Source organism: Eptesicus fuscus, chromosome 11, assembly GCF_027574615.1.
Source record: "Eptesicus fuscus isolate TK198812 chromosome 11, DD_ASM_mEF_20220401, whole genome shotgun sequence".
Lineage (NCBI taxonomy): Eukaryota > Metazoa > Chordata > Mammalia > Chiroptera > Vespertilionidae > Eptesicus > Eptesicus fuscus.
This window is the reverse complement of record NC_072483.1, coordinates 64,809,419-64,836,553: the sequence shown is the minus strand read 5'-3', so window position 1 is coordinate 64,836,553 and position 27,135 is coordinate 64,809,419. Positions and strand designations below refer to the sequence as shown.

At 40.7% G+C, this 27,135-nt stretch overlaps 1 protein-coding gene across 16 annotated transcripts in view; it reads right to left on the bottom strand.

The window, feature by feature from the left end:
- TRIP12 (thyroid hormone receptor interactor 12) overlaps positions 1 to 27,135 on the bottom strand; it is a 136,664-nt gene that overhangs the window by 95,411 nt on the left and 14,118 nt on the right. For all 16 annotated transcript variants that reach the window (XM_054722826.1, XM_028150798.2, XM_028150802.2 and 13 more), the window contains exon 2: positions 1,506 to 1,652. In XM_054722826.1, the coding sequence (XP_054578801.1) occupies positions 1,506 to 1,603 (98 nt within the window). In that variant the 5' untranslated portion in view covers positions 1,604 to 1,652. The remainder of the gene's footprint in view (positions 1 to 1,505; positions 1,653 to 27,135) is intronic.

The following is a 27,135-nucleotide window of genomic DNA, read 5'->3' as shown; positions in this document are numbered from 1 at the left end:
AATATAAAATACAATATTGAAATAATTTTATATAACAATGATGTGTAGAAAAGATAATGTGCCAAAACATCACTGTGGATTTTAGAAGCAATGTTCTGTGTGACAGCCTAAAATGTTTATCAGTCATGTGCAAGAGTCTAAATTGACCTGTGTATAAAAACTGAAGTTGTTCAAAAGATACAAGTTACTTATGAGCACATAGATGCACATATATACATACACACATACATACATGCAGTAAAAAAAAACTAAGGAGATATATTCCAGTAAAACAGTGGTTATAAGTGGATTGTGGAGCTATGTTTTTCTTTACACTGTTTTATATTTTCCAAATTCTCTAAAATAAATATGCACCATTTTTATAATGGGGCAGTGATATTATTTAATCAACATGACAAAATACATGTGGCTACTCCTGAATCTAAAAAAACAACAACAGAAACAAAACAAAAAATTTCAGAACAGAACTCTGTATTAAGCATTCTACTAAGAGCTTAACAAATTACAATACTAAAGGTAACCAATAACCCTGTTAAATAGGTGTCCCCATTGTGTGGACCAAAAAAATTGAGGTTTCCTAAAAGATTTAACAAAGAACACACAGCTATTTAATGGCAGAGGAAGAAATTGCATGCAAAGCTATACTAGTCCCAAATCCACATGCTCAATCACTAAAATAGGCTGACGTCTGAAATGTTTCCATTTATTCTTTGCATTTTAACATTTAAAAACATTTTTTTATAACTTACTAGACAATCTATACATGATAATGCCTAAAAATGTTGCATCAGGTAATCATATTAGAACTTAGCTATTATTTATTGCAAGCCAAACATGATTATTCCATGGACTGGAAAAGAAGGCCTTGCAAGAAGTTCTGAATCTTATCCATAAAATGACAGTCCCTGGCTCGATCGGAAAGGGAATTTTACATTTGAGAACACATCTGATTCTTCACACTACCTGCTATACAACCACCACTCCAACTAGAAGGATGAGCTGAACACCAGACCACTAAAAAAATGATGAGAACCAATGTGCTAACAAAATCAGACTGCTTCATCAGCCTGTCAGCATCCATGTTGTCAAGACAATGAGAAAGATTTCAAAAGCTAGATAACTCTACATATTAAAACAAATGAAAGTTCCATTCAATGAAGTCAATCAAGTCAAGACATACATAAAGGAACCACAAAGGGTTGAAAGATGTGTTGTAGCATGTGTTTAGGGAAGTGAAGAGCAAACAAAACATGACATTCCATATATTAACCACCCTTAAATTAGATTTTTAATAATGTCAATGATGAAGAACTCTATTTCGAGCCTGGCATATTTGGGGAATGATGAAAGAACTGCTTTGAATTCCAGTTTTGTGTTTCTTGGCTCAAAAATTAGAAAGAAATTACCCATTTGTAGTGAACCATTCAAGTTTTGGTCCTCAAAATGAGGTTTTAAAAATATTTTCTTTTATTCCCAATTCCTTTTAAATACCATTTAATACATACCTTCCTCCTATCGAATCGTCTTGTGGTTGGGCCCCGGCAGTGTTCCTCTGTGAACGTCGCAGTGACCCCCCTGGATTGTTATTAGGCCGGTTGGACATTGGCACCTCTCTCTTGAAGGGACATACCCTTTCTAGACACTACCATTCACTAAAAGGAAAAAAAATGAGAAAAAATATCAGTTATACATGGTATAACACTGAAGGAAAAATGGACACCAAAGATGAAGGGGAAATTTTATGTAAACAATTTGGTTGTGTAATCTTCACAAATGCTGCACTGTCTTATTAAACTAAGTCTGATTGACTAGTGTGGTATAAAATGTCAAAAATATAGCAAATTTGAGGCATGAGGTCTAAAACACAGCATATAAAATTAACCTAAGATTTCTCATGAAATGCCCAGGAATTCACAATTCAAAGAAAACAGAGTACAAGTAGAAATCTGTCTATTTCCACATTTTTAACACTGTGTAGAAAACGGCATTGCACCTAAAGTCAGGACACCTTGGCTCAAGTCCTGTGATAGAACAGGCATAAAAGGAGTCTACCTTTGTACAAGCCCCAACCTTTGGCCTCAGAGTCCTCAGCCACAAAATAAAAAACATGTCATGCCTACTTCACAGTATTGTGGTGAATAGCAAATCATAAATACAAAGGAAACCATAAAACTATCATATTTTAATGGAGAAATAAAGAGAAAACAGCTCAAGTACATTAAATTGAGAAATAGTTCCTCATTTCAAGATCAGCTGTGCTAGCTATGTACTTGGACAACAAACTTAATATCTAGATTTCGTTTGCCTATTCTGTAAAATCAATATATTACCTACTTCACAGTTTTTAGCATCAAGAAATTGTTGAACATAGTTCATAAGTTTAACAAGTTAGCTCAAAGCACAGCTGTTAATCAATTTGAATTTTCTTTCTGTAAGAAACTTAATTGTATAGAAAAAATGCTGATATTCCAAGAAAATCAGTTTAACTGAAAAAAACAAACAGGCTAATATTACAATCACAAAAAGAATTATGATTGTATAAGTCAAATGTCACAATTTTTCTTTAAGCCTTAAGTCAGACTCCAATTAGAGTTCTTAATTACTTCCGTTTACGGGGGAGGGAAGAGAAGACCATATGACATTAGAGAAACTAGTGCAAACAGAATGCAACGAAGAGAATGCAAACTAATCATAACTAAATCTATCATTGGATTTTTGTTTTTAGAGATTCCATGCACTGTAATGGAAAAGTGGATTTTCTTCTAAGTTACATGTTGACCCAATTCAGTAGAAAGACTTTTTTTCTGTCATATATGCCCGCATCATTGATGAATATACTAAATATGCTTGGGTCATAAAGTTCAAATTACTAGTATAATTACTGTCAATTTTTGAAAGAAAAAAAAGAAAGGAAATACTATGCAAACATTAAGAGGGAGAGGAAGATGATCAAATTTACATGTACTGATATAGGAAGACCTTCCCAAGATATGTTAGGGGGAAAACAGTATTACCGCCCCCCCCCATCTGTGTATATGTATATTAAAAAGGCTTACATACTTATCTTTATATGTTGTCTATACCTTGCAAATTGATGGAAGGATTCATAAAACAGACTTTGTTAATACTGACTGCCTTCAAGAAAGAAAACTGGGGGGGTCCAAAGTTTGAGATAAAAGGAGTCATTTTGCTATTAACCCTTTGTAAGCAATAAGGTAGATCACTTTAGCACAGTAGTTACAATGGTAGAGCTCTGGAGTCAAACTATCTCTGGCTGAGTTCAAATCCTGACTCTAACACCAATAACTTGTATGACCTTGTATACAGGGATGGGCAAATGTAGGTTTATGTAAAAGCTTATTCTTATATTTTATAGTTATAACATGCATGTCTTTATCCATACAACTATAAACCTATTTTTGCCCACCCCTGAATATACTTTTTTGTGCTTCATTCTAACTAATGGGGATAAAGAACTTAACCTCATAGAGCAAATGTGAGCATTAAATGAGAAAATCCATGCAAACCACTTAACACAGTGCCTAACATATAGCACAAGCTCAGTACGCATTAACTATTATCCTGTCTAATAAAGAGTAATATGCAAATTGACCATCACTCCAATACATAATATGGCTGCCCCATGTGGATACAAGATGGTCACCACAAGATGGCCAGCAGGGGAGGGCAGTTGGGAGGGACCAGGCCTGCAAGGGAGGGCAGTTGGGGGCAATCAAGCCTGCAGAGAGGGCAGTTAGGGGTGACCAGGCAGGCAGAGGAGGGATGTTGGAGGTGACCAGGCCTGCAGGGAAGGGCAGTTGGAAGGGACCCAGGCCTGAAGGGGAGAGCAGTTGGGGGGACCAGGTCTGCAGGGGAGGGCAGTTAGGGGAAAATAGGCTGACAGGGGAGCAGGTAGGCATCAATCAGGCTGGCAGGGGAGTGGTTAGGGGGTGATCAGGCTGGCAGGCAGAAGTGGTTAGGGGCAATCAGGAAGGCAGGCAGGCAAGCAGTTGGAAGCCAGCAGTCCTGGATTGTGAGAGGGATGTCTGACTGCCCATTTAGGCCCGATCCTACAGGGATCGGGCCTAAACGGGCAGTCAGACATCCCTCAAGGGGTCCCAGATTGGAGAGGGTGCAGGCTGGCCTGAGGGACACACACCCCCATGCACGAATTTTGTGCATCAGGCCTCTAGTTGTTATTATAAACAGTCATTCAGAAGAATAAAAAGAATACTTATGATAAAATAAAAATTGGGGGCAGGGGGAAATTCACCATAAAAAACAATGTCAACCTGAGTTTTATATTCTAGCAATATAGTTTAAAAAGTAAATTTTGTTCTAAATACATAGTGTTTCATCAAAATATAAATGCCTGGCCTCTGCCCTAAGATTCTGACTCTGTGGGTACAGAAACTGGAGACATATTTTAAAAGAGCTCCCTTAGTTGAGACATATTTTAAAAGAACTCACTAAAGAACAATTGCACCCAATTAAAGAATTAAATAAAATGCCAGTCTTACTACTTCAAACACCATCTCAGTGCTATATCACTTGGACCCTAAACATAATGGATACAAGAGAAGACCATTTTACTACTGCTTTCATTTTGAAAAGCAAAGAATACTGTTATTAAACAGGGTTGGTAGATCTCACCTGCCCACTTCCTGCCATTAAATGTCTACTGTATGTCCTGGGTGTTAAATTGTCATTCAAATGAATATAAGTCACACTGGTTAATTTGACCTGCAATTACCAAAGTCAACTTAATAATGCTCCCAACATCTTCAGAGCTTTTCAACCAGCACCATTATCAACCAACAGCCCATCCTATATAATAAAAAGGTAATATGCAAATCAATCAAACTGTGGAATGACCGGTTGCTATGATGTGCACTGACCACCAGGGGGCAGACACTCAACACAGGAGCTGTCCCCTGGTGGTGGTGAGTGCGCTCCCACAGGGGGAGTGCTGCTCAGCCACAAGCTGGGCTGACGGCTGGCGAGCACAGTGGCCCACCTCCATGGCAGCGCTAAGGATGTCCGACTGCAGCTTAGGCCTGTTCCCTGCGGGGAGCGGTTCTAAGGCATCAGTCAGACATCCCCTGAGGGCTCTTGGACTCTTAAAGGGCGCAGACTGGGCTGAGGGACACCCCCCCCCAAGTGCACAATGTCATGCACTGGGCCTCTAGTTAGGGAATAATTCTTGAGATTTAAGAAAATGTGGCAAGACAGTTATTCATCAAAGTGCTACCTGCTTTTAAAGCATAAGTTGATCTTTAAAGAAGGACGCCAGACTTGGTTAAACTTTGAAATTTGAATTCCCAAAAGTAAATATAAGATTAACATTATACATATAGGATCTCTCCCCTCTGCCAGGTATCAACAAATCCAGAGCTGCAAGGGACCCTTGAGGATAATCAAGTTCAACCCCTTACATAAGAGACAAATCCCAATAAAGCAAGTCATGTGTTGAAGAACCAGTCCTCTGAATCCTGACCTATCCTCTCCAGAGATCACAACTACCTCAACTTCAACCAAAATTTAACTTCCCTTTGGCTCCATATAAGAACCAAAAGTTTGCAACATACAATGATTTCATTCTTATTATATGAATACTAGTGGCCCAGTGCACGAATTCGTGCACGTTGAAAGGAAATTAATTAGAAGAAATATTTTAATATCGCTATTCGCCCTTTCTTTATAATAGAAGTGTCAACCAAATTCACGACCAACGACAGATCAAAACACATGCATGTGATTGGTGCCAGCAAGAGCATTTATGTATCGCATATGTGAGAGTCAACTTAGTCTTCTATATATATATAGAATAAACTTGCTTAATTAATCCTGCTGATTTAGCTAAACTTTCTGCAGCCCAGTGAAGCACCCCAACTTCTCTTTCAGGTAATTGTCAGCAATAAAGCAGCAAATACCAACATGAAGCAGATTATTATTGTAGATCACCCAAGAACAAAGAGTAAACTATTTAACTGCAGCGGTATTTGACTATACTCTGTGCAGTGAGAAAACCTAGTCATTTTCAAGGTCCACCATTTCTTACTTCTTTTCAGTTGGGTCAAATTTCTAAGCTTTCTAAATCTCCATTTTCCAGGCTAATGAAAAGAAAATAGGATTCTACCAAGTCTCCTATCTACCTACTCCAGGACTTCTGTGAGGATCAAATGAGATGAGGCAGAGAAAAACGCTTCACAGACATTTGGTTACAGTGTAAAATGTTTACATCTGGCTATAAAGCAAGTCGTGTTCCTGGGCTGAAGAAACTGCAAGGATGCTAGTCGATAGGGAGAGGAAGCCAGGCATTGCTTCATGATGTCATTACCCAGCGCCCACAGCCACTGTTTCCGGGCTGGGCTGTGAGCTGCATTTTGCGCCATGGGATCTTGGCAGTATCGGCTGCGATTTGGTGGGGTGTTGCTCTGGTGTGCTGGTGGGGCCTGTGTCTCACTTGGGAGAAGTTGAGTGTTGCTTTGTGGGCGCCAGGTCCGCGGTGCCGTTTCTCTGTAAATGACCAGTGCACATCACAGCAGTTCCTTTGTTGAGCATCTGCCCCTGGTGGTCAGTGCACATTATAGCAACCGGTCAGACGGACACTTAGCATATTACCATTTTATATATATACTAGGAGCCCAGTGCATGAATTCACGCAGCGCTGCCCACCCACCTGCAGCCCTGCCTTGACACCTGAACCTGTCCATGCAGAGCTCCAGCATGCCTGGCCCAGCCCCCAAACCCTCTGGCCTTCTCTGGCCGCTTCAAACCCCACCCTCAGTCCCTCGAGTCGCCATGGGCTGATCCCACCTTCTCCGGGTGCCTCCTCGCTTCTGCCCTGTCTCTGGAGCAACGTTGTGGCACCACCCTGTCATGGCGCTGGAGGAGAGCATGGAAGCCTCCTGCGTGCTGCGCTGGGCTCCTTCCCCTGGCAGGTGGGCCACGGGGCACTCAGAGTGCGAGTGGTGGGTGGCGAAGGACTGGTGAGGGGGGGCACTATGGGCTCTCATCCCTGCCCTCTCCACTTCCACCCTGTCTCCGAAGCAACACCCCAGATAATATGCTAATGACCTGGTTGTTACCCGTTACGGTGTTCCAACCATTAGCATATTAGCTCTTTATTAGTATAGACTAGAGGCCTTGTGCACAAAATTCGTGCACGCGGGGAGGGGGCAGTCCCTCCGCCCGGCCCGCACCCTCCCCTCTCCAATCTGGGACCCCTTAGGGGGTGACCGACTGCGTCACACAATCCATGATGGCTGACTCCTAAACGCTCACCTGCCTGCCTGCCTGATCGCCCCTAACTGCTCCCCTGATGGCCTGATCGCCCTTAACTGCCTCTGCCTCGCCCAGCACCCAGGACCCAGGATTCCCTTCTCTGGCCAGTTGCAGGCACCCAGGACTCGGGCCGGCCGCAGCCAGAGGGGACCATGGGCAGGCAGCTTCGCCCGGGCCACAGGCGCTGGTGCCCGGGACTGCGGGGCGGGCAGTTTGTCCCTTCCCGAATCGCTGGCGCCTGGGACCACAGGGCGGGCGGCTTGTCCCTCTCACAGGCTGCAGCCTGGCTGGCCCCCAATCCTCTCTCCCCAGTGTTGAATGTTGGAGCTGTTATGGCGTGATGACCATTTGCATATTAACTCTTTATTATATAGGATAGATTCTGTACTGACCAATTACTTATGCCTACCATATTTTATTAATTTTTAAAACACATGCACAGTAATATAAAAACTATACTGCTAGAATTTGTGCTTTAATAACCTGAAACAAATAGGAACTAAAGACTCCATCTTAATAGACCAGTGGTCGGCAAACTCATTAGTCAACAGAGCCAAATATCAATAGTGCAACGACTGAAATTTCTTTTGAGAGCCGAAAACCGACTTCTGCACATAGGCCATGAAGTTTCAATCGCACTGTACGTGCGCGCCCGCATGTGGTATTTTGTGGAAGAGCCACACTCAAGGGGCCAAAGTGCCACATGTGGCTCGCGAGCCGCAGTTTGCTGACCACTGTAATAGACTATCTTCTAATGCTGATACTAGAAGTTTTAAGTCTAGTTGTTAATAATCCTGACCATAAAGTCCTGAAATATATTACTCTTCTAATCACAGATACACATTCATTTCTGTGAAAACAATCACCAAGATTTTCACATAAAAGCTTGATATTAAGTCCTAAGTCACTGGGGAAAAAAAAAAAAAAAAGACAAGGATGACTGCCCACGGCACGAAGAACTTACATGAGAGAAGAATTCATAAACTAAAGTGCCAAATCCACACCTGCTGTGATTACCTTATTTCTGTAAGAGGAAATTCTCATCCAGAGTGAATTGCTCCATAGCACACATCTATTTAGGGACATACCTTTCAGCTGAATCCAGCTTTCCAGAATGCCAGTGCATACTATACTTGCCATTCTGCTCCAAAACATGAATTTAAATCACTTTCTCTTTACTGATCTGTTGACATCTAACCATTTAATGGTGGAAAAAGAATACAAATGACCCACCAGAGTCTAAACGCTGAGTAACTTTTACACTATACATTCATTTACACAGTGCATATGAAAAACTAAAGTGCCTACAGCAAACACTTAATCTTTCAAGTGTCACCCGACACTTAACTAAATTCAACAATGGACACACAAATTGATGCCAACGACCACATTTTATAATTGTAATATGCCTTGAGAATCTTAGATGCCATCTGGCAAGAGTCAATGAGATTAATTTTGGCATTATTTTCACAAAGTGTATTATTCTTTTGAGTAGTAAGCCCAGCAATTAACTCGACACAATTTGTGCTGTTAACTCTCTTAGAAACGTCCTTTTTTCTGGTTCAATAGAACTTGAGTTTCACAGTTGTCTAGTTAACACATTAACTAAGCACATAATAGGTTCTCCAATATCTCTTGAATATAAGCACTTTATTCAAAACATTTCTTTTATATATTTTATTGATTTTTTACAGAGAGGAAGGGAGAGGGACAGAGAGCCAGAAACATCGATGAGAGAGAAACATCAATCAGCTGCCTCCTGCACACCCCCCACTGGGGATGTACCCGCAACCAAGGTACATGCCCCTGACCGGAATCGAACCCGGGACCCTTCAGTCCGCAGGCCGACACTCTATCCACTGAGCCAAACCGGCTTCGGCTCAAAACATTTTTTTATTTAACCCAAATACTTATTGCAAACCTAAAATAAGGAGACAACAGGGTAAAGGCTCTTTTTCCCCCTCCTCCCTGAAATCAAGGAAAATGAATAAACACTTAAAAATTCAAAATAGCCTGGCCCAGGTGGCTCAGTGGTTGAGTGTCCATCCATGAGCCAAGAGGTCATGGGATCGATTTCCAGGCAGGATCCATCAGGTTTCAGGCTCGATCCCCAACAGGGGGCCTACAGGAGGCAGCCGATCAATGTTTTTCTGTCATCAATGTTTCTATATCTCTATCCCTCTCTCTTCCTTTCTAAAATTCAATAAAAACATTTAAAATTTTTCAAAATAAAACTTCACTTATCATCAAACTAGAGAAAAGCTGGCAATACCCTAAATCTTAAAAGAAAATTTGCCAGATGCAAATTTGGTCTTTGAAAAGAGGCAAAGACCAAGGAATGTTTTTTAGAAAGAAAACAGTAAGAAGATAATCTTGAAGGTTCCTATCAATGACCCGTTCCTTGAAAAAATTCAGAACTGTGGAGTGAAGGCAACAAAAGGTCAAAGTACCTACGGAATGAAAGGAAGAGAAGCAGTAAGAGAAACAGCAACTCCAAAATTAAGACCAGCTAGACAAACAATTCCTAAAGCACAAGCAAAAGATATCACAATGGCTTTCCGAGATGATCTTTTGTGCTCAAAGGAAAAAAAATAACCAAAAGCAAAATTAAAAATTTAACTACAAGGCAGAGGAAGTTATTAAAACTGAATAGATGTCTTAAACAACTAAGTGAAGAAAACAGGGAGAACGTGTTTAATAAAAGAAACAGAAGAAAAATTACTACTGCACAATTTTCAAAACAAGTTATAAAACTGGAAAAAGACAACCTTGAGTTTTATTTAACTCTGCAATGAGAAGAAAAATGCTATATACACTAAAAATGAAACTATTTGTCAATATTTTTGTTAAGCAAAATGCTGGGCACAGAATGATGTATCTACATATTCTATATGTGTAAATAATCACTGGTTTCAATAATGTCAATAGAGAATACATCATAAAATATTTAAATAAGCTACCTTGGAAGAACAGGATCCTTTGAGGCCTTTTACACTTTGTATCATGTACATATTTCCATATTCAAAAATATCTTTACACAATTATGTATATTGTAATTTTAACACTAGAAGATGACAGTGGATAAAAACAACCAGAAAAAAAATCAATTATTAGCAGATTGTTATCTCATTTTCATTTTTTAAATCTTATAGTCTAATTACTAAAAACTGGAGAAAAACTTAAAAACTGTTTACTTTGCAAAGGTTTCTATATCTCAGATACATGTTCATTAAAAAAAAAAAAAGCAATTCTCGTAATCCAAATTCTGTCTGTAAGAAATGAAGTTCTTACTGCCTAAAACATAAGACTACAGAGAATGATATACTTGGATATACTGAATTTGCCAGAGATCTTGTGTCCATGACTGGCACCTAACGTCTATTTTGTAGAACACTGTAATATAATGATCAATCAGTTGATCACATATTGCCTGCCTAGACTAACCACTTCTAAAACACAGATCAACTCATCCCCAGATATAAATTGTCTTATAGCTTATATAATACTTCAGGATACTAATTGTACTTCATAGAGTTTTTTGGTTTTTTTTCTCTCTTAAGATCGTAAGGATAGACTAGAGTGAGTAACATTTTAGCCCAGGTGCCAAAGATGGCTCATAGACTTAACAGGTCTCAATCTTGCTGGCTACCATAATTAGCCAGTCAGTGAGGACAGAAGTCAGCTTATCACTAGCATTTTTAGTACATCTTCTTAAAAATGTTCTTTTCTAACTAACCAGGAATGAAAAGATAGGAGGGAACAGTTATGAAATAGGTAAGGGATTTTCAACATTTTTCATCTCATGGCACACATTAATTACTAAAATTCTGGGGCACACCAAAAAATATACTTCTGGCCTATCTGACAAAAAAATAAAAAATAAAAAAAATAAAGGTATAATTATGATTCATTCACACAGGACGGCTACTGTTGTGTTGGCTATTGTCATTTTTTTATCTGACAATCTAAGAGAAAAAGTCAGTGTCCCTGACTAAGTAGTCAGGTATTGCCTGTTTTAAAAATTCTTGCAGAACACCGGTTGAAAAAAATCACTGGACTAGATGGTCTCTAAAAACACAATTCAGCTTTAAAGTTTATAATACTGTAACCTAATACTTATGCCTCCTGCAATCCCCCTATCAGGGATCAAGCTCACAACTTAGGCATGTGCCCTGACTGGGAATCCAACCAACCCTTTGGTGCTTGGGAGGATGCCCAACCAACTGAGCCACACCAGCCAGGGCTTACATGGAATGCTTTTAAAATTCTTCCTTATTAAGATCTCGTAACACCACTATTAGACATAGGGATTATCAAGAGGGAAGAGCTATTGAGAGGAAAGAATGATTTTTAAATGCCTCTCCTGTACCAATGGACAGAGAGATTCCTGCTGGGTAAGAAATCAGTTATTGAAAGTCAAATTACAAAATATCCTGTAGAAGACAGAAAGGTGCTACCTACAAAAAGGAAAAGTTTCTACCTGTAGACAAAAACAATTTTATGTTTCGTAAATGACCTTTAGAGCATAGGAATACACATAGGCATTGTTTTCAGAATATTTTCTTCAATGCACTGTTCTTGTCACTGCTATGAACTCCATCATAATAAAATCAAAGGGGTTAATTTCTTTAACCTAGCTCATACAAGAAAGTCTACGCCTGCCTTGGCACAATAAAAAATATTTCAACATTGTGATAATCATAGATTGGTACAAACTTCTTGAAGCATCAGATAGGCAGCCTTTCATCAGGTGTTAGAACCTGTAAAATCTTTAGAACAAACATTACTGTTTGCAGCTGGTTCCGGGGAAAGAATGCCATAAAATTTAACTCCAAGTTGGGGAGAAAAGATACAGAGTGTAACTTTAACACAAGATAAACAATGCACAGTGCCAAATTTTTATTTAAGATCATGTTAAGACACAGGAATTGTACCTGAATTCAGTAGAGTTGACTCTTAAACAACACTGGGGTTAGGATGTACATTCAAAAATCCACATATAATTTAAGTTGGTGTTCGTATACACATATTCCCAAAATACTAGTCTTGGAAAATATTTCTCAAAGGTTAAAAAAAACACACCCACATTTAGAATGCCATACACTCTAAAGTGCCCTACATGTTACAAATAGTATGATTTTTACCTCAAGAGAAATATTAAAGCCGCTGTTCACAAACCTAAGTTTTTTTAAATACTGATTCCTGTGCCCCATCAGAATGGGGTTAAGGGAAAGAAACTTATTTTTTTTTAAGCCCCTTAGTTTGAGAACTAACACAGGTTTATACCTTTTCTTTTCTTTCTTTTTTCTTTTGGCTCTCATTACAAATCACTTGATCCTTTGCAATCTTTACCTGACTCTCATACATATCATAATTAATAACTGGCACTCATGTCCTTAGAATCTAGCAATACCATTTGTAAGAATCTTCTAGGAATTTAACCCAAAGAAATACTTGTACAAGTTTGCAAAGATACATATAATCAAGAGGCTCACTGCAGTTATGTCAGAGTGGAAAACCTAGAGAAGATCCAAACGTTCTCAGGAGAGGTTAAATGGTTAAATAGGCACATTGCAGCAACTCCTATGGCACATTTAGGTTGTTAAAAACAAAAGTAGATTTGTATATATCGTACTGATATAGAAGGGCAGAACATCCTTAATTCCTGCATCAACAGGCATAATATTTGCCTCGATGGGAGTTTACATTCAATTGGGAAGAAAGAAAATAATAAGGTTATTTTCTTTGTATCTTTCAGAGATGAAGATATAAAACAATCCCTGTCTACATTGTGGTAAAAGCCATGCAGGATAGAGTAGGAGAAAAATACCAAGCAGAAAATAACAGGAAGGAGTAAGCAAAAAACTACTTATCCTATCTAATAAAGAGGGAATATGCTAATTGACCACTCCAGTGTCCCAGTAACGACCAATTTGCATACTGACAGACCAGCAGGAGGCTGCGCCTGCAAGCAGGGAGCAGGTGGACAGAGCCAAGTTCTCGGGGTTCTGAGAAGAGTGCCTGCCCTTCAGGAGACTGGACTGCAAAGAAGCGGCCATGGGGAGCTCTTCCAATCCCCTTGCATGGACACCCTACCCCAGCCCCCGCACCCTCGGGGGGACGGGGAGGCTAAACGGACAGGGAGAAGACCCAGCCTCAGGGGTAGCTGCAGCCTGCACCTCCGACAACTGATCTCTTCTCCCTCCCGATCTCTTCTCCCACCACACCCGCCAAGGGCACTCATAACAATAGCACGCCAATGACCACCCGTCAGTGCCCCCGAGGCCCCCCGGCCCGCCGCCCGCCACTGCCAGCCCCCTCCGCAGGGGCCAGCCATGCCTCTCCTCCCTACAACTCCAGACCTGGGTGGAGGCAGGCCTGAGTGGTCCCCCAGGGTCAGATCCTTCCCTCCAACAGCAGCAGCACCGTCTCCGCAGCAGAAGAGCTCTGAACCCTCCTAGCCCACCTGGCTCCTCCCTGGCCCGGCCCCCACCCCGCTCTAGGAGATTGGAGCCCCGCCCTGAGCAGGTACAGCTGCGAAACAGCCATGTACAATTTGAAGAATGGCGCCAAGCGGGAAGGTTTGACAGTTACTCCCCCTTCGGCCTTGCCATTTCCCTAGCGCCCCCCTAACGTCCTGCACCCCCCCACACCCCCGCCAGTGCCTCCAGGGACGATCACTGCTACTGGGCTGCTGGCCAGAGCCCGCCCCTCCGAGGCCTGCTGAACCCTCTGCAAAGCTTCCATAGCTACAGTCCCAGGAAACAATCATGCCCTCTTCCCCTAATCAGCACCTGCAACCTGTGAGGGTACCCGTGAGCTTAAAAATAACAATCCCTTCCCATTTAGACATCACTTACTGGATGAAACATTTCTAGGTTTATTAGCTCAGAACCTCCTCATGACAACCCAGTGAGGTAGGCAGAGAAGAGATTACAATTCCCATGGTATATGCTTATGTATTCAGAAATGAAGCTCAGAGAGAAAAAGTGTCAAACCCAGTGGTGCCCAAGGTGCAGCACATGCCCCACGGGGGGGTGGCGGGATTTAATTTTAAGTGGGGACAATTCAAGAATGAGTTAATAATGAATTTTTTGCATTTCTTATGGTTCTAGGGGGCCTCATCTACAGCGTATCCTACATAATAAAAGGCTAATATGCAAATGACCGAATGGTGGAATGACGGGTCACTATGATGCGCACTGACCACCAGGAGGCAGACACTCAATGCAGGAGCTGCTCCCTGGTGGTCAGTGTGCTCCCACAGGGGGAGCGCCGCTCAGCCAGAAGCCAGGCTCACAGCTGGTGAGCCTCTCCTGCCTCCGTGGCAATGCTAAGGATGTCTGACTGACGGCTTAGGCCCACTAAGCCATCAGTTGGACATCCCCCCAGGGTTCCCGGACTGCAAGAGGGCGCAGGCCAGGCTGAGGGACCCCCCGCCCAAGTGTACGAATTTCGTGCACCAGGCCTCTAGTGGTTAAATAAGCAGGTAATATCTCTCTGAAGTGGTACTTTTAAGCTGAGTCCTGAAGAATATGAAAAAAGCTTGGGGGGGGGGGGAGGGGATGCATATTTGTCTATATATACGTAGAAGAAGAAAAAAAAGTCCAGAAAAAATCGCCTCAATGTTAACAGTAGAGAAGAGAGGGGCATGGTAAAGAGCACCTATTTCAATCAAATCCTGGCTCCACTATAAACCACGTAACCTTGAACAAAATTTTTGTCTATCAAAGCCTTAGCTTTCCTCATCTATAAAATGGAAAAAAATATATTTCATTAAGTTATGAAAGTCAACTGAAAAACACTTAGAAAACATAGTAAGATGATTGCAAGGGAAAAGGAGAAAGAACCTACATATTCAATTTTAAGAGACACATCAACCAAAATGCAAGTATAGAAAATATGAGCACTAACTGGGTATTCATAGATATTAAGGAACTATTTTTTTAAATCATATCAGTTTTTAATGAGTTCTCTTTTAGAGAAGCAGAGTAAAATATTTACAGAAATTTGCTTCAAAATAACTGGGGGTGTGGGTGGTAAGGGTAGGTTTAGGTCAGTGATGGCGAACCTATGACACACGTGTCAGCACTGAAAGGTCCCAGGTTCAATTCTGAGGCGGCCACATGCCGAGGATGAAACATTTGCTGCTCCTGAGGATGAAACATTTGCGAAATAATGTTGTTTCCTCAAAGTGACACACTACCCGAGTTATGCTCAGATTTTTGGTGAAGTTTGATACACCAAGCTCAAAAGGTTGCCCATCACTGGTCTAGGTACACTGAGGTTCATTATATGATTTGATTTTTGTATATGTTTGACATCCTCCCTAATAGTCTTTTATAAAAAGAGTAAGCACTCAAATGTATTATTTTTGAAACCATGAAGACGACTGTTGCTTTTGATTGTTTTCAAAGAGTCATCACCGCGTGCTTTTTAAACACTCTGTCCATGTAGATACCACTTTTATCAGAACTGAGAAACACTAAGCTTCTGGACATAGAATAAATCATCCTTGACCTAAATGTGTCAAACTACGTTTCATTGATTCATTCTTTAAGGCATCTGCCAATTCTAACTTGGTGTGAGATTATAAAAAAAAAATTGTATCTTTCCAAGATGAAGATATAAAACAAACCCTGTCTCCCACCCATTTGAGAAGTGGCCACAGTAACTCTATACTAGTATATCCTCCATGATTCTGCTTTTAGATTTACAGAATGGAGAATTCCTTTCTCAAACATTGTAAGAAGTTGGGCACAAGTCTTACAATAATAGGAGATGCAACCACCTAACAATGAACTTCAGAGGATGCAGAATCAATTTAACACGTCACCCAACAATTTGCAGTGGAACAACATAGCTATTATACCACTCCATTCTGGCAAAAGACAAAACTTTAGCGTTATGCTTTAGGCCTTTTGCTAAAACTTATGCACTAACAGAGCCGTAAACATTGCTAAGATATAGCATAAACATGCAAATACATTGAAAACGAAGTCAAATACCTTAGATGGACCAACAGATTGAAGTATAGTATTAACAAAAATCTTTCTCCTAAACTGAGCATTGGATCTTTTACTTATCCTTCCTATATAATAAAAGGGTAATATGCAAATAGACCAAACGACAGAACAACTGAACAACCAAAGTGTAATATGCTAATGTTATGCTAAGGCCGCTCAACCACTTGCTATGATGTCCACTGACCACCAGGAGGCAGTCAACTGGTCAACCAGTCACTATGACATGCACTGACCACCAGGGGGCAGATGCTCCCACCGGTAGGTTGCTTGCTGCTGGGGTCCGGCCAATCGGGACTGAGCAAGATGGGCCGGACATGTCCTGGAGCCCTCCCACAGTCCCTTCCAGGCCCAATCATGCACCAGTGGGGTCCCTCAGCCTAGCCTGCACCCTCTCATAGTCCAGGACCGCTCGGGGGATGTTGGAGAGCTGGTTTCAGCCCAATCCCACAGGCCACTCCCCTTGGGAGGGTGCCACACGCAGGGCTCATGGCTGGCGAGCACTGCTGTGGCAGAGCAAGCCTCTCCTGATCAGGACTGATTGGGCGCTAGCCTGTGGCAGGCACAGTAGAACCGGGATGAGCGGGAGCGGCAGGTAGGAGATGCAGGCAGCATTGGACTGTGGGTTTCAGCCCAATCCCTGAAGGCCACCCAGAGGGATCCCACCTATGCACAAATTCGTACACCAGGCCTCTAGTGTATATATAAATGGATAAACACAGTAATGAGAATGAACTACAAAAGGTCTTTGACACACTAAGTAAGGACCAGTGGTTCTCAAAGCCTTTTAACCTTGAAAATTTTCTCAGCTCAATAATGACAAATACAAATAATACATGTCATAATAATAATAGCCATATCCAAGTCAACAAGATTGCAATTACCATTCTTTTTAAAATGGTCACAAATATATATATTTAAATATATTTTTATCGATTTCAGACAGGAAGGGAGAGGAAGAGAGATAGAAACATCAATGATGAGAACCACCAATTGGCTGCTTCCTGCACACCCCCTACTGGGGATCAAGCCTGCAATTGGGCATGTGCCCTAAACAGAAATGGAACCCTGACATCCTGGTTCGTATGTCAATGCTCAACCACTGAGCCACACCAGCTAGGCCAAATATAATTTGGACAAAAGTTGTAAAATAGGCTACTTGAACAAATCCAATTTCCTTCATTTTAATTCTTTTTCTTTTCTCACAGTACCTTCCCCAACAGTTTATTAGGAAAATTTTCAAAAAAACCTTGAGAATTGTTCAATACCCATAATCCCATCACCTGTAACTTTTACAACTAAGAAGTGTGTTACATTTCCTTTACCACACATGTTCCTGTATCTACTCATGTATGCATCCCTCTGTCCATCCTATTTTGATGCATTTCAAAGTAAGTTGCAGACTTCATTACACTTTGTGTGTATTATCAACTAGTGTTCAAACTGTTTCATGTTTTCAGTTAAATTTACATACAGTGAAATATAAAAATCGTAAGTATAAAACTCAATGAGTTTTGACAAATACACAGTACCTGTGTAACCTAAATCCTTATCAAGATACGAGAGGCCCGGTGCACGAATTGGTGCACCAATGGAGTCCCTCGACCTGGCCTGCGGGATAGGGCCGAAACCGGATCTCCAACATCCCCCGAGGAGTCCCAGATTGTGAAAGGGCACAGTCCAGGCCAAGGGACCCCATGAGTGCATGATCGGAGCCAGGTAGCAACACGGTAGGTTGACCAGTCGAAGAGGAATCACAGGAAGGCTCCAGGGCATGTCCGGCCCATCTCGCTCAGTCCCGACTGGCCGGACTCCAGCAGCAAGCTAACCTACCAGAGAGTCTGCCCCCTGGTGGTCAGTGCACGTAATAGCAAGTGGTTGAGCGGCCTTAGCATATCATTAAGCATAGTACACTTTGATTGGTTGAATGGACTGGACACTTAGCATATTAGGCTTTTATTATATAGGACTGAATATCACCCAAAAAGTTTCCTTGTGCTCTTCCCAATTCTAAAACCACTGTTCTAATGTTTCTCACCAGAGATTAGTTTTACTTATTCCACCATTTCATATGAATTGAGCTACAGAGTATACACTCCTTTGTATAAAGCATCTTTGACTCAGTATGATACCATGAGATTCATTCATGTGGATGAGTGTATACTTTCTTACTGGTGAGTAGTATTCCACTGTATGAATATCACATTTCAAAATGACATTGACTTGGAAAAGAATCAAACAGAACTTTTAGCAAAGCATTAAGAAGAAATTATGAAGAATGCAGCACAGAAAGGCCAAGAGATTAAAAATAAAGAAGATACACAGGGAATAATGTAAGAAGATCAAACATATGTTTAATCAGAATTTAGGAAGTGTAAGAGTAAAGACACGGCAAAAGCATAGCTAAACATTGAATAGCTGGAAATTTTCTAGAGTTGGTGAAAGAAATAAACCCAAAAACGTAAGAAGGAAGAGAATCAAGATAGTGGCATAGGTAAACGCCTGTACTTGCTGCCTCCCACAACTTTATCAAAGTTACAACTAAAATACAGAACAACTATCATCCAGAACCATGGGAAAGCTGGCTGAGTGGAAGTACTACAACTAGAGAGGTAAAGAAGAAAGCACATTGAGACTGGCAGGACGTGCAGCAGCAAGGAACGGGCTGGTCTGGCACCCAATTGTGCCCCTCTTTTAATCGGAAGGGAGATCACCTCTGCGGAGGCTGCCTGGAGGAGCCAAGTATCCCAAGCCCCACACCAGACCCCCAGCCCATGGTCCCAGAGGGGGGGGAAAGAAGTTCCTACGGGCCGTAAGAACTACAGACTGTAAAAACCAGTGTGGATTAGGGCTGAGTGACAAACAGCCTGCCGGAGACACAGTTTCTCCTCTTAAAAGGCTAGCAACACGAACTGAATTTACCAGCTCCCACTTCCTCTGAGCTCCAGTGCCGGGCAATGCTCTAGGGTACCCAGACACATACTGGGAGAGGCTGGACTGTCTGGCATCAGGGCATGAATGCTGGCGCGGCTTTCTTCCAGACAGAGATGCTCGCATCGGTCATTGTTCCCATGCTGGGACCTCCCTGGTGCAGGGCTGACAGGCAGCCATTTCAGTTTGCTCCGCCCTGGTTATTCCCTGAGACCCCGCCCTACCCAATTTACAACCCCACCCAAGCTGTTCGAAACGGCTTTTGCATATGAATGCTCTGTCCTTTCTCAGGCTAAAACTCTGTTAAACAAGCTGCAGCAGGGTCAGGGAGCCCCAAACCTAATAATAAAAGGCCCCAAAACCAGCACCAGCACCAACCTGCCTTGCTTCACAGCTAGGCCTTGTCTGGGCACTTCCAAAATCGATACAAAGAGGAGGAATCTCCAGATCTCTCTGTAGCTCCTGCTGGATGGCCCTAGCAGTGGCTGACTTTGTACCTCACTGGAGACCCACAATCAGTGTACCGAGTGGTCAGTGAGAGACCATACCAGATTATAACTCTTCACATCCATAAGCAACACACACAAGGGGCAGACTCAGTGAGCACCAAAGCTCCACTGAAGCAATTCCTGCTCCATAAGGGTGTCTCCTGCACAACAGCTCTCCCACTATAGTCGCAGCTGGTCCCCACAACCAATTGGCCTTAGAGGTCAATTCTTCCCAGTGAAACCACAGCAATCAAGGCTCAACTACAACAAAACTGAGCACACAACCCACAAAGAGGTGCACCAAGAGTGTCCACCTCAGGTGATTGGGGAGCCTGAGCCACTGGGCACTATAGGACACCTACTACACAAGGCCACTCTATCAACTCAAGGAGACTCAGGAGCTACCCAACACATAGAAACAAACACAGGGAAGCAGCCAAAATGCGGAGATAAAGAAACATCACAAATGAAAGAAATGGGGAAGAAAGCAAACTACTGGATATAGAATTCAAAACCATGGTTAGAAGGTTACTCAAGAATCTTCTAGAAACCTCTGAGGAACTTAGTGAGACTTTCAAGGATCTTAGTGAGAATGCCAAAAAATTGGAAAAGGACCAGTCAGAAATTAAGCATACACTGACTGAAATAAAGAATAATATACAGGGATTCAATAGTAGATTAGAAAATCCCAGAATAAAATCAATGATTTGAAATACGAGGAAGCAAAAAACACCCAACCAGAAGGGCAAAAAGAATCCATAAATATGAAGATAGTGTAAGGAGCCTCTGGGACAACTTCAAGCATACCAACACCCAAATTATGGGGGGTGCCAGAAGAAGAGAGCAAGATACTGAAAATCTATTTGAAGAAATAATGACAGAAAACTTCTCCTACCTGGTGAAAGAAATAGACTTACAAGTCCAGGAAGTAGAGAGAACCTCAAACAAGAGGAATCCAAAGAGGACCACACCAAGACACATCATAATTAAAATGCCAAGGGCAAAAGACAAAGAGAGAATCTTAAAAGCAGCAAGAGAAAAACAGTTAGTTACCTACAAGGGAGTGCCCATACGACTGTCGGCTGATTTCTCAACACAAACTATGCAGGCCAGAAGGTAGTGACAAGAAATATTCAAAGTGATGAATAGTAAGAACCTACAACCAAGAATACTCTACCCAGCAAAGCTCTCATTTAGAATTGAAGGTCAGATAAAGAGTTTCACAGGCAAAAAAAAGCTAAAGGAGTTCACACCACCAAACCAGTATTATATGCAATGATGAAGGGTATTCTTTAGGAAGAGGAAGAAGAGGGAAAAGGTAAAGATAAAAAATATGAACAACAAAGTGACAACAAATACATATCTATCAACAAGTGAATCTAAAAATCAAATGAATAAAAAATCTTATGAACAAAATAAACTGGTGAATGTGATAAAAATCAGGGGCATGGAAATGGAACAGACTGATGATTCTCAGAGGGAAGGGAGTGTGTGGGGGGGTGCGGGAAGAGATTAGACAAAGATCTTATATGCATGTATGCATTACCTGTGGACACAGACAACAGGGTGGCAAGTGCTGGGGGTGGGGTGGGAACTGGGTGGAGAGGAGCTGTGGGAGGAAAAAAGGGACATCTGTAATATCCTCAACATTAAAGATTGTTTTTTTAAAAAAAAGCTAGTAAGGCAATAAAGCAATTTTACTACTTAAATAAAAGTGTGCTTTCAATAGGCCATAAAAAAAAAAAACACAAACCACCTTAAGGGGTCCAAATGATCCTAAACAAGATAAACAAAAAGCCATTTATACCTACAAATCTACATCCTATATAATAAAAGGGTAATATGCAAATACAAAGAATGGCAGAACAACTGAACCAATTCAAGCATAATATGCTAATGATATGCAAAGGCTACTCAACCGCTTACTATGACATGCACTGACTACCAGGAGGCAGACAGTTGACTGGTCGACAAGTCGCTATGACGTGCACTGACTACCAGGGGGCAGATGCTCCGACGGGTAGGTTAGCTTGCTGCTGGGGTCTGGCGGATCAGGACTGAGGAGATGGGCCGGACACACCCTGGAACCCTCCCGCTGTCCCTCCCCAGCCTCATCGTGCACCAGTGGGGTCCCGCACCCTGGCCTGCACCCTATCGCAATCCAGGACCCCTCGGGGGATGTCAGAGAGCTGGTTTCAGCCCAATCCCACAGGCCACTCCCCTTGGGAGAGCGCCATACGCAGGGCTCATGGCTGGCAAGCCCTGCTGCAGCAGGCAGCGCTGGACTGAGGGTTTCGGCCTGATCCCTGTAGGCCACCCAGAGGGACCCCACCCATGCCCAAATTCATGCACCGGGCCTCTAGCACGCATGCATATGTATATGTGGCTACGTGACTGACCATCCGTCCAACCATCCGACCAACCACCAGCCGGTACATATGACGCACACTGGCAATTGAAAAATAAACATTGACCCGCGCATGCATGATACATATAAAGCTCTCACAGGCACCAATCGCACGCCTGCATTTCGATCTGTCATTGTCGACAGTGAATTTAGTTGTTTTTTGTTGACATTCTGAAGCTGAAAGCAGAGTCGCGGTCGACAGAATATGTCTGAAGACCAACTACTGGCTTAACGTATTTCTGAAGCCAAAAGAAGCCAGTGTCGTAATCAACACAATGTACGTGAAGACCAGCTATTGGCACAACATACCTCTGAAGCTGAAATGATTTGTAAAGGATCTATTTATTGAAGCTACCTTTGGAAATCATCTATCTATAGATAATATTAAAAATATATCTAAACATGCAATTCTTTGTCCAAAAAAGGAGCACATTCATAAATTAAATGAAGAAATTTTGGATATACTTGATGGAGATTTTCACACCTGAGTGATGATTCCATGGATTCACCGGATGCTGAAAAGGAAAAATTTCCCATAGAATTTTTTAATAGTATTACTCCTTCAGGAATGCTGTGTCATAAATTAAAATTGAAAGTAGGTGCAATCATCATGCTACTGAGAAATCTTCATAGTAAATGGGGTCTTTGTAATGGTACTACATTTGTTATCAAAAGATTTCGACCTAAGATAATTGAAGCTGAAGTATTAACAGGATCTGTGGAAGGGGAGTTTGTTCTGATTCCAAGAATTGAATTGTCCCCGACTGACACTAGCCTCCCATTTAAATTAATTTGAAGACAGTTTCCTGTGATGCCAACATTTGCAATGACTATTAATAAATCACAAGGACAAACTCTAGACAGAGTAGGAATATTCCTATCTGAACCCGTTTTTGGACATGGTCAGTTATATGTTGCTTTCTCTCAATTTGAAGAGCGTGTCACGTTCAAGTTGTAAATCCTTCATCACAAGGGAAATTAGTCAAGCACTCTGAAAGTGTTTTTACTCTTAATGTGGGATACAGGGAGATATTAGAATAAGTTTAATCAATTTATCAGTCATTGTTTGTATCAATGTTGTTTTTATATGTTTTTTTGTTTTTATGTTTTTGTTGTTTTTATATAATTTCTTTGTTGTTGTTATATCATGTTATTATCAATTTATATATCATTTTCATATACATTTTACTAACTTTCTTTCATCTCTGACACTTCTATTACAGAGAAAGGGCAAATAGCAATATTAAAATATTTCTTCTAATTAATTTCCTTTCAATGTGCACGAATCCGTGCATTGGGTCACTAGTGTCATAATAAAACTACAAATACCAAAGCTAGAGACAATTTTAATGTGCAAAGAGAGGGAGATCATTATTGTTTGCCAGGTTATAAGCAGCAACAATGGAAGCCAGAAGACAGTGGAATTATGAGTGCCAATTAAAAATTTCACACCAAATAAAAGTTATCTCCTAAGAATAAAGTTTTTGTCAGATAAAATCTGATAGTTTACAGATTGATAATATAAAAAATAAAGATGTGTAAATAAACGTTAACTATAAAATTATACTATCTAGTAAGATTTTAAAAGCTGATTAAAGTAAAATGACATAAATGTCTTAAGGTCAAGGAGCTTGGTAAACAGAGTTACAATTCTTGTATTTTCCACAAGTAAAGGTAGCAATGAATGATAGACCTTGTTAGATATACTGTTCTAGTTTATAAGAGAACCATTCAAAGACTAGAATCATACCTCTATTAAAAATAATAAATTCAAATGAAAGCGACAAATTAGAAAATGGTAAATTTCAATCTCTAAGATTATCAAACCAGATTTTTAAAACACTTCAACTACAAGAGACAGATCTGAAACACAAAAACACCGAAAGAAAAATGTAAAAAAAAAATAGCATGTAAACACTAGACAAAAGAAAGCGAAGGGGTTCTGCCATACCTCCAAAACAGGACAGTTAAGTTTCTTCTGCGTGGGGGAGGAGGGAGGAGATCACAAAAACCAGCAAGAATAAATTACAAGTAAGGAAGATTCCATCTTGTGCTGTGCAGAGATACCAGCTAGCCCTGACCCTCTTTTAAAGACAACTCAGAGGTGAGCAGATAGTGGTGATGTTAGACTGGTTAAGATGCATGTAAGATTTAAAGGAACTCTGGGAGGCTCAGACCAATGGAAGAGCAAACTATAAACAAACAGAGTGAAAGGTAATAAATTACTACTTTAAGTACTATTATAGAAGAGCAACTCAAGCCCTGAGCAAGGCAATATACCTCCCAGAAGTGGAAAAATGACTTTGCCCAGGAGAAAAGGGAGCCCTTAGGAATGGGAGGCAAAGGGGGCATTTCACAGAAAACAGCTTCAGAAAGGCCTAGGGACATGAAGGAACAAATGAACAGGAAATAATTGGATATGTCTGAGAAGAAAGCCTGAAAACACCTTAATCAAAATGACAAGACACCCCAAATATATAATTCACACCTCTTTCAGCCAAATTGCATACCAAACATAATAATGAAGTGCTAATAGGTCTTTGAAAATTAGCATGCCATATAGACTTGTAATAAAAAAATAGATAGAAGTTTGTAAGAGCCAATCACAAATTTAATTTTTACCTGTTAGTTGGACTTCTACAACCTTGGAATATCAAAAAGCACTGGTAATGAGCTCCCTGACAAGTAGAACCACCACTCTGAGTTTGGTTCTGAAGTGAATTTGGCATCTTCCAAAAATTTCCTATCCAACCTTTTTCAAGTGACACTGTCAAAGCCAACAAATAAGTGTATTTTGTAGTTAACAGGATGGTTAAATTCAAATAATTTTAAGGAGAAACAGTAAGTCAAAATGACAATGTATGAACTCTCGTAGGAGAAATACAAATAGTTTCCTTTTGTAGTCCCATTAGACACAACAGGCAAGATTTTTATTTTATTTTTTTTGGATTGGTAAGATTTTAACTAATGGTAAACAGCACATCAAAATGTAATTTTCAATTCTAAAACTTAACCTAAAAGTTTATAGAATCCACCTAGAACGGGGTTTCTTTCTGGAGTGCTGAAAATGTTCTGAAATGCAAAACTCTGAATATACTAAAAACACTGTACAATTTAAATGCCAACAAACAATGTGTGATATGCCAGACTCTTCCTCCCAATAGGCATTGAGATACCATAAGTGACATTTTAAAGACAAATAATCATCTGTTAAGAATAACTCCTAAATAGAGTGCATTTTTTAATGTAGTTACTAAACCTCAGTGATAATCTAATTTCTTTAGTACTAACACCACATCTTACTCTTCTCTAGAATATTCTAAAGTAATGACAGCCTCACCCTAGCTGGTTTGGCTTAGTGGATAGAGCGTCTGCCTGGGGACTGAAGGGTCCTGGGTTCAATTCTGGCCAAGGGCACATGCCTGGGTTGTGGGCTCAATCCCCACTAGGGTGCGTGCAGGAGGCAGCCAATCAATGATTCTCATCATGGATGTTCTCCCTCTCCCTTCCTCTCTGAAATCAATAAAAATATATTAAAAAAAATAAAAAAATAATGACAGCTTCTTCACAAACCTTACACTGGTTAGAAAGTCAATAGCTTTCTGCTTATCAACACTGCCATTCAATATAAAAATAAAAACCACAAGTATTTACATCGGAACTAACAGACATTTACTGTTATATTCCACATACCTAATGTTGGATGAAGCTAAGCACTATAGCTTTTTCTAAAGCACACAAAATAACACTAATTAAGTCTAACATGGATATTGTCACTCATCTGTTCCAAAACACCTCCTTCTAGGACTCAAAATGCTGGGATCCAAAAGTACTAGTTTACCTTCCAACCTCCCTCCCACCTCTGGCAACCACCAGTCTGTTCTCTGTGTCTAGGAATCTGTTTTAATTCTGATTTTTCATCTATTTTCTTCTTTAGATTCCACATATAAGTGAAATATAATATTTCTTTCTCTAATTTATTTCAGAGCATAATACCCTCTAGGTCCATCCATACTATCGCAAATGGTAAGATTTCATTCTTTTTTATGCTCGAGTAGTATTCCATTGGGTATATGTACCACTGCTTTTTTTATTTACTTATCTATTGATGGGCACTTGGTTTTCTTCCATATCTTGGCTATTGTAAATAATGCTGCAGTGAACACATTGGTGCATACACTCTTTTGAATTAGTATTTGGGGTTTCTTCAGGTAAATACCCACTAGTGAAATGGCTGGGTCATAAAGCAGATCCATTTTTAATTTTTTGTGGAACCTCCATATTGTTTTCCATAGTGGCTGCACCAATCTGCATTCCCACCAAAATGCACAAGGATTCCCTTTTCTCCACATCCTAGCCAACACTTGTCATTTGTAGGTTACATAGACCAGAAAAAAATGTATTCAATCAACATGTTTGCATTCCAACTGGGCAAAGGGGACGGATGCATTTTATAAATCAAAAATATTGCTTTAAGAAAACTTTGAAATGTGTTTATTAGCAAGTTAAAATAAAAAATCAAGTTAACGATAGTAAGCAATTCACATTTTCCGTCTCTCCCTTTGCAGAATTTATATTTTACTGGGGAGACAGACAAGCAGCAAATCCTATTCGATAGTACTATGAGGAAAATTAAGCAATATGGAGGGAGTGTAAAGAAGGGGGAGAAGGTAGAAGATACTGTTCTCTACCCAAATTCCATCTACCCCACCTCTCTTCCCTGTTAAAAGAATCCTGCCTTAAAGGGGATACAAATCCCATCACCACTGAGGAAGCTGGCTACTCCTAGCCCTAGGAGATGAATCATGATGGGACTAAAGCCAGTATTTTTCTCAAAACTACAAACTTAGAGCCTTGAAATCAATTTGGATCAGGGGTTCATAATCAGGCATTCATGAACTTGGATTTAAAAAAATAATAATTTTACTAACCTCTAGTTAAATTTAGCATTCCCTTCTATTATGAATAAACAACAAACAACATTATTGCCAGTACCTTT